Source organism: Cyprinodon tularosa, unplaced genomic scaffold (genome assembly GCF_016077235.1).
Source record: "Cyprinodon tularosa strain WSP-4 unplaced genomic scaffold, ASM1607723v1 ctg18, whole genome shotgun sequence".
Lineage (NCBI taxonomy): Eukaryota > Metazoa > Chordata > Actinopteri > Cyprinodontiformes > Cyprinodontidae > Cyprinodon > Cyprinodon tularosa.
The window spans coordinates 1,457,131-1,465,480 of NW_024038608.1; the positions used below are offsets into that span (position 1 = coordinate 1,457,131).

Consider the following 8,350-nt stretch of genomic DNA (forward strand, 5'->3'; position numbering starts at 1 on the left):
CGGTACAAGCGAAACACGTGAGAGGTCTTGACATTTAAATTCAATTCAAGAGACGCTACATGAACAGATTCATCATACCTTGCTATCTCTGATGGGCTGACACTCTATCTGATGCGACACGGATGCAGTTTGGTTCATCTTGGCTTGTCAGTTTTCACAAAACACTCCTCAGTCTGACAGCCAGACAAGGAAACATTGAAAAATCCTGAAGTGGCGGATCAGAGGCAAAGTTTCCCCTGACTTCCTGTTGTTCCAGCTCCTGCAGATTATTCTTGAATCTTGAAGGCTGTAGAGCTTCTCCACTGGAGCAGTTGCCTCTCCTCCCTGAAGCTTCACCAAATGTAACACATTTACACCAACAATCTGTTTTCCCTCCTTTGTGTCTCTCTCCGGCTCTGAATAATATCAATGCATGTACAACCAGCTTCTCCCCTCCTTCCTTTTCTTCCTCTCTGCTCGCCTACCCTTCTATAGCAACGATGTGCTGTTTCATATTCAGCTGACGGGCAGCTCATAAACCAGGATGTTTGCCAGTGCCTCCCACATATGAAGACATTTCTTGATCAGAATGCAAATTTGCTCCAGGCAAGGATTTTGCAGGCTCATACATTCAACGCTCTGAGCGTAGATATTAACTTTGACACACTGTGAGAGATATATTCCTGTTGAACTCAACCCTAACCTTCCAGAGCCACAGTTGAACTGTGTGCTGAACTGATTGAGCAGAAATGGAAAATACTGTCAAAATATTAAAAGAGCCATAAAATCCCTACATGTGATCACAGAAAACCGTGTAGAGTAAAATACAATAGCATGTCAATCTCCCAGTCCCACTCACAATGCTCACACATTCATGCGCGGCACAGGTCATTAAGCAAATGTGTTGGCGTCGGCATCTGGAGTTAAACTTTCAACCGTCTGGATCGTTAGTCAAGCTCTTTTCCCGCTGAGCTCCATTCCAATGCCTAAAACCAAAACACAGCTATCACTGAAGACAAAGCTTCAGGATCTTCAATGTGTCGCATATATCTTCCACTTGTAAGGATATCTGGTAACTGGGCAACCTGAAAATGTCTTACCTAGCTAGATATATATAGCCATGCAAGTTCTATATTTGCCCAGTGGAAACATACAGGTGGGACATGCGTGGAAACGGTGAGAGTGTGGCGCCCACATTACTGGAGATGAAGCCTTAATTCATAAAGACACCAAGATGTTTGAATATTTGAGCATTTGTCTTGTTGAAAAAAAAAACAAGTCTGAAGGGAGAAAAGGACCACAGCATCTGAGACAGTAAAGAAAATACCTGGATTCCCTCTTCACCGTCATCAAGTCTTGAGCTTCTGTCTATGTAAACCACAGGTAAAATGGAAATGCATAATAGCCCAGGTTAGGTCCATACCACACTGAAAGACTGCTCAAGGCTGTGCCAAAAAATGGGGACTCAACTCTTGCACGGAGTAAAGAAGACAGCCCATAAAGGCTTCCCTAATAACTCAGCCAGCATAGATCCAATGCGATCCAGACAGAATTACCATAAAAGTAGAAAAGACATTAAGAGTTCTCCCTAAAGGCTAAGGGTGAGTATTGGCATGGGTGTTGCAATACGAAATATATGTCACGATACTTGGGTCACAATACAACATTATCATCCATCCATCCATCCATTTTCTTACATGCTTGTCCCGAGTGGGGTCGCGAGGGGTGCTGGTGCCTATCTCCAGGAGTCAATGGGCGAGAGGCGGGGTACACCCTGGACAGGCCGCCAGTCCATCACAGGGCAACACTATAATATTATCAGTGTCTTTAAAAATACACAGGATATGGGCACATCTTGGAGCCCGACTGATAAAGGAGAGCTATCTCTAATCCTGACCCCTTGCTCACACTGGCTCCGGTGCGGTTACCGAGCCGACGGAGACCGCAACTCCCGCACACCCCCTCTCACACCGCCCTTTTGACTACGGTGCGGTGCGGCTCTGCGGCTCCGGCAACAGGTCCGGAGATTTAACAGAAGTTCACTTGAGTTCACGTAACTTCACGCGATAACACGGCCCAAATAAAGGATTTTTGCGAGAGCTTGTTGCGGAGGGCTCCGGCACGCCGCAAGGATAGCTTTCTTGCGGAATTTTCTGCAGCGCCGGAGTGTCTCGGTAACCGCAGCCGGACAGCTCAGCAGCCGGTGAGAGAGGTTTACGTCTTTTCAATGACTTGGAATCACTGCGGCGCCGCACCCACCGCACCGCAACGGTAAGACCGGAGTCGGTGTGAGCCTGGGGTAAGGCATATAGGCAAGACGCATATAGGTCAGGGCATTGATGGCGGGTCAGTTTCTGATACGGACAGCTAAGCATCCACCTGATGCAACACATAGACACATAAGGTATAAGAAGCAGGAGATGACCTTGTTTGGGGCTCAATCTTTGCCGGATGCTCGCTGACGTTTTTTGAGCCCACAGCTGTGCAAGCTCCAAGCATTTTCTCTGTCCTGTAACGACCTGATCTGGAATAAACTCTGTTACTTTTTGACTCCTGTTTTTTATAGTCCTTTTTACATTGTTTTACCCAGTTTGAGTTAAGAGTAGTAAGCAACTTGCTCCCAGGAAAAGAACCGGTGGGGAATTCCCAAGGCGCAACTGCCTTAGAGGGGACATAACTTCCTCATTTAACACTATATATTGCAATATTTTTCCCAGCTATCAAAATAAATGTTCTAAATAAAAAATAACGCCCTGTAAAGGTTCATCAGAAGATATTAATAATCACGTTATATTTGTATCCATGTCAGTCCATGTTTTCCACTGTGACTGCCTCAACTACAGATATGGTAAATATATATATATATATATATATATATATATATATATATATATATATATATATATATATATATATATATATTTTATCTAAATCACTGTAAGTTTGATGCAGAGCTCCAACTTTTGTGCAGATAACTTTCGTATCCAGTGTAATGTTCTTTTTTCTGCAGTCATTAATCCACAGAGCTAATGCAGACTCCATCCTTACCATGGTCTAGTTGCGGACAACTGCAACCATTTTTGCATCCTTATTAAAACGTTTTGCTGCTGTCGTCCTTATATTATTTTCCTCCTTCTTTATAGAACAAACAGAATATTATTTGATTCCATAATGGCGACCTTCAGCCGCATAGCTTTTACCCTCCTTTAGCATGTCCAGAAGTTAAAGTTAGCTTTTTCTTCTTCCTTTTTGGCCCGTCCACAAGTGCCTTTGTCTGTGCAGGACGTTTTGTCGACATTATGGGTTTTGGCGGCATACATGTATAATAAAATATAAAATCGTAACATTATTGGCACACAGGTAGAGAAGAAGCATGGAGACTGTTTAGCCAATCAGAATGCATGACATAATGCACAATGCAAATCTGCAAAGCAGCAAGGCCATGAAAGGTGAACCACATAACGAGGGTTTACTGTATACAGTATTACTAAATCGATTTTTATCCTCACACCCTACTAACCGCTAGCTGAACCCAACTAGGGGTCTGCAGTTCATACAGGACAAAAGAACCAATGTAAGATGCTGGGCGGCAAAAGGTGTAAGCAATGCAATAACCAACTGACAGGAAATGTCTCCGACCTCTTTTCAGTCATGGATGCTTGACTAACAGTGAGGCTATAAAGGGGGAGTGGCGGCCTAGTGGTTAGGACATAGGGGTTTGAATCCTGAGATAGGGAGTTTGATCCCCCCACTGCCACTCTGGGCAAGACCCTTAACCGCACACTGCTCCCCGGACGGCGCATTATTAGAGTATATAAAATAAAAAAAAAAGGGGAGACCTTGTCCCCAATGTTGAATATCAGAGTACAACATAGGCTGGAGGCCCAACTGTCCAAGTAGTAGTTGCCACCAGTTGGGGCAAAAGACCTTCAGATAAATGGGTACCGGTAATTGACATTACCAAAGTAAAAGCAACCTTGAAATCACTGAATGTAAACAGAACTGCTGTGAGGGACTCAATGCCACAGTCTACCCAAACTTGGATCTCCACAGTCATGGGAACAGTTCTATTGTCAAACAATTAGACCTTCAGGCTTTTGTTAGAGGATTTCAGCTTTAGGTATGACTGTCTGAATAGACCCTATCTAAATAGGCAGTGGCAGTTCATTACTTGTCAATCAACACCACCAATCAGCTACGTAAACCTTTTTACCATCATTTCACCTGGCTCAGTTCAGAAGAATGGTACATTAAGTTTATTCCGTCTGGGCTTGGAAGTACTGTACTCCTCCCCTTTCATATTTCTCGTTACTTGCTACCGTAATCTGTTGCTGAGAAATTTATGGCCTGATCTATAATTAATTAGCTGACCCTTTTCAATGTCAGTAGTCATTTATTATTTATTATTTTCTCATGAAAATGTATCGCATGGCTTTTTTTATAAAATTTTTGTTCATATTCCTAAAAATGTCAAGGAGTAAAGTAGAAATTTCATACATAAAAAAACCTAATAATGAGTAAATCATGTTGTTCATGTTCTTAACTACTATATCTGGGTTAAGTGATGTTTTGAGGTATTGACTGAGAGCATTAACGTCCCACATCATGTCGGTTTTTATGCTAATTCATCTCTGCAGCAACAGCATGGATCATGTTTTGATGGCTACATCTGGCAATTCCATAGAACCGCAACATTTAGAGAATCCAGCTCTCCTGCAGTAATTGCTAGAGGAAGTCTAATGAAAGGTTCACACGATGCAGGAAGCAAGACTTTAGCTTTGGAACCAATCTTAACACTATAGATAATTTGTAATTTGCAGGCTGGAGTAAAAAAAATAAAAAAATCTTCATGGAGAAATTGATTTAAAAAGAGACTCCTTATAATTACTCCGTATTTATGTCTTGGATGTCCCTCAATTTAACCATTTATTTGAAGTCACTCCTTTATTTTCTCATTAAAACAGTTAATTTCATACTATGTTGCTTTTCATGGAATAATGAAATGCTATAATCGCAGTGGAACGTGTTTAATTAGAGCAGTGGTGCGGAAGCAAGAGTAATCAGGACAAACATGCGAAAGCTGAGCAGTTAGTCATTACATGGAAATTGTTTCTGAGCCTTCCATGTGCATACAAAGCACTGCTTCAAAGAGTTTTAAAAATAGTCCCTTAAGTTCTGCATGATTGTTTATGTTGTTGTAATTGGTATCTCTTCTTTCTCTCATTTCATTTATTTTTACAAAATTTATAGTGTTGCGTATTCGTATATTTTCACCAACGTCAAGAAAAGTGCAACACAAGATATAGAAAAAAGAACCAGAAAGATCTGACAAGTAATAAATGAAACTAAGCAGCCTCTAAATGCTGGGGAGGTGATCTATGGGACTGGAACCATGTGAGAACAATCAGAAAACAGCATAGACCAGTGAGGTCATGTTAAAATTGAGAAAACGTAGTCCCAATCCTCATTTTTACCTCTGAACCCTCTGAACACGTCAAGGTTCACTAAATTTAAAAGGTCTATATCATGCAAAATCAAATGTTTGGATGTATTATGTAAGTTCCAATCCTAGTCCTTCATCAAAGCCATGCCCAAAGTTGTATTTCATTTGATTTATGTCTGAGTAATCCTCATAGATTCTTCTCTTGCTGAATAACTATTAACACAGCAGCAAGTGCCCATTACCGTCCTATGAAGTAGACGGTATTACCCCATCCCCTGCTACCTTGACAACACCGCGTCCACTTACTCCCATCAGCTTTTGGTGATGTGAGGCAGAGCAATTATTTCTCCTCATAGTTGAGGCAAAATGCCTTGAAACTCCTAATCCTAATCTGCACAGTGACAGCAACTGTTGTTAGCTGCAAAGCTCTCATACTTGATGCTGGATTAAAAGACTTCTCGCCAAACATATTCTCATTATCAGTTCGTATGAAATCGTACGAAAAGTTATGCACACTATTTCGTACGTTTTGGACGTTTTTCCTCAAAAAAACAGATCAGTGCATGTGCGCTGGCAGACAGACAAAAAAAGCAGATCCGCGGACGGACGTAAAAATGGGAAAAACAGTGCAATAATTACTTCTTCATGTCTCTAACTATGTTGCTTGCTGTTTTATATCTTGGTTAGGGTTAATTGTATGTTGAATTCAAAGTTATTGAATGGTGCGTAAGATGCGCATGGGCATACGATGAAAAAAACGTCCAAAACGTACGACATTACGGTGCATAACTTTTCGTACGATTTCATACGAACTCATAATGAGAATACACTGTCTCGCCTGAAGTGTAAAAGGAGATCATGAAATGGGCAAGTAAGACACAACTAATGTTTCATAAAGTTAAAGACATGTTTTGAGCCATGTCTTAATGTCAAGCTCTACTTCAGCATTCCTTTTTTTAAAGTTGGTGTCACAGTTTCCTCAACAGACTTTGAGTCTTAATTCAACATTCAGGAGCAGAGAACTAATAAAAAAATCCCAGCTGATTTTCAAGTGTTCATTTCTGTTTTCCTTTTTTTATTTACATTAATTTTTTTTATCTTTTATGGATATTTATATATATACTGTATGTATAAATTCAAACATGTAAAAACTATTTTTTATTTTTTTTTTTTAAAGGAGGTAAATTATTTTTTGGCATCTCTTCCTGCCAGCCTTGCATGTCGACCAACATCCTGCTCCTTTGGACTCATAATACAAACAGTACTTGTTAATGCAGTTGTTCCCAAACCGTTCAGCATATTAAGAAACCAAAATTATAGATTGAAAAATAGATAGTTTTAATATAATTTAATTCAATATGATAAACTTTATTTACTGTATAATAGGATTTATCCTTCATATACGTCACAGTACCCAAAATTGATAATAAAATCCAAATCATGAGAACACCTGATTTAGAACAAGGGTTTGTAAACTTTTTATTGTATTTCCATTCTATTTTATTACTATTTAATGGAACATTTAAATATTCATTTTTACATTTTATAAGTTAATGGTTTATTTTCTATAATATTTGAATCAAAATAAATAATATCTATCATCTAAAATACAAGTACTCTTAAAAATCAGTACATTTATTTATTTCATGATACATTTTGGCCCTCCATACCTCATTAATTGACAGTGATAGTCAATATCCAGTTGTGCCCCTCCTCTTTGTGTTTCCCGACATGTGCTAATGTTTCAACTGTTTCCTCTCCTCCTTCCTACTTGTCTCAATATTTTTTTTGTTTCATTTCTTTTCCTCAGCTTTCATCATTACCTTACCTGTGAAATGTTGCTCACTGAATCACAGCTGAGCTTAGATTTTTACTTCCTACGGGAAGCAAAGATATGCCGCCTGTCTCCTGTTCAAGGCCTCCTCCCACACTAGCTCCACTCTGTCTCCGCTATATTATGATAAAAAATCTAAAAAGAAACGCACACACACAGCTGCAGGTTCACATTTTCTTTTGTAAGAAGGCTTTAATGGACACCATTTTTCACATTGAATTAAAAGTAATAGTAAACTCTGCTAACTGTTAAAAAAATCCATCGTACACTTTCAGCGCTCGCCCTGCAGACATACGGCTTTAACCTTTTGAAGAAAGGTTTATGAGAACAGAAGGCTATTTAATACTATAGTGGAATAATAAATGAGAACATTAAGACATTTAGTGCACTGACCACTCACTTTTTCTGGGTTTAATGGTACCTATGAGTCCCTTCTCTGGTTTCAGATGTACAGTTTAAATGTTGGAATACAGTCTATTACAAAAGCTGCGTCAGGTTGGATAACTGAATCTGTCCTGACTGAAATGTATATTTAATGGCATTAAATTTCTTTCAAAGGCTCAGGCAATAAGAGCAGGCTTTCATCAGTTCAGTAGCTATTATTTGTCCCAGTATGGGCAATTTTTGTGCAGTAGTAGTACACCTTTCACGCACACATTCACATTTCACAAATAAAAATATAAATAAATGAATAAAAAACAAAAAAAAATGAAACAAAAGAAACATAAAATATTATAAAAAGATAAAAGTATGGTGGATAAAATAGAGAAGAACATGCATATGCATATGATGCATGCATGCATGCAACATATAACTATCTGCTTTTCCTAGTTAGCAGCTGAACAGCAGAGGGGATAAAGGAATGTTTGCATCTACTGGTCCGAGCTGGTGGATATTTAAAACGGGAACCAGAGGGTAGAAACTGGAATTTGCTATGTAGGGGATGGGTGTAATTATCCAAGATGGACGCAGCCTTCCTAATTACCTGTTCTTCATACATTTCAGTCATGTTTTTCTGTTGAACACTTTTGATCTTAACTTCATACCTTAATAATCTAGGATGTGACATTTTTATTCTTTACATTAAGAAGAGA

The 8,350-nt window shown here is 39.3% G+C and overlaps 1 protein-coding gene across 1 annotated transcript in view; it reads right to left on the reverse strand.

Moving 5' to 3' along the window:
* Positions 1-461, reverse strand: part of LOC119781566 (inactive dipeptidyl peptidase 10-like) — a 107,017-nt gene extending 106,556 nt beyond the window's left edge. The window contains exon 1 of the mRNA XM_038282066.1: positions 79-461. Coding sequence (XP_038137994.1) covers positions 79-138 — 60 coding nt within the window. The 5' untranslated portion in view covers positions 139-461. The remainder of the gene's footprint in view (positions 1-78) is intronic.
* Between the last annotated feature and the right edge of the window lie 7,889 nt (positions 462-8,350).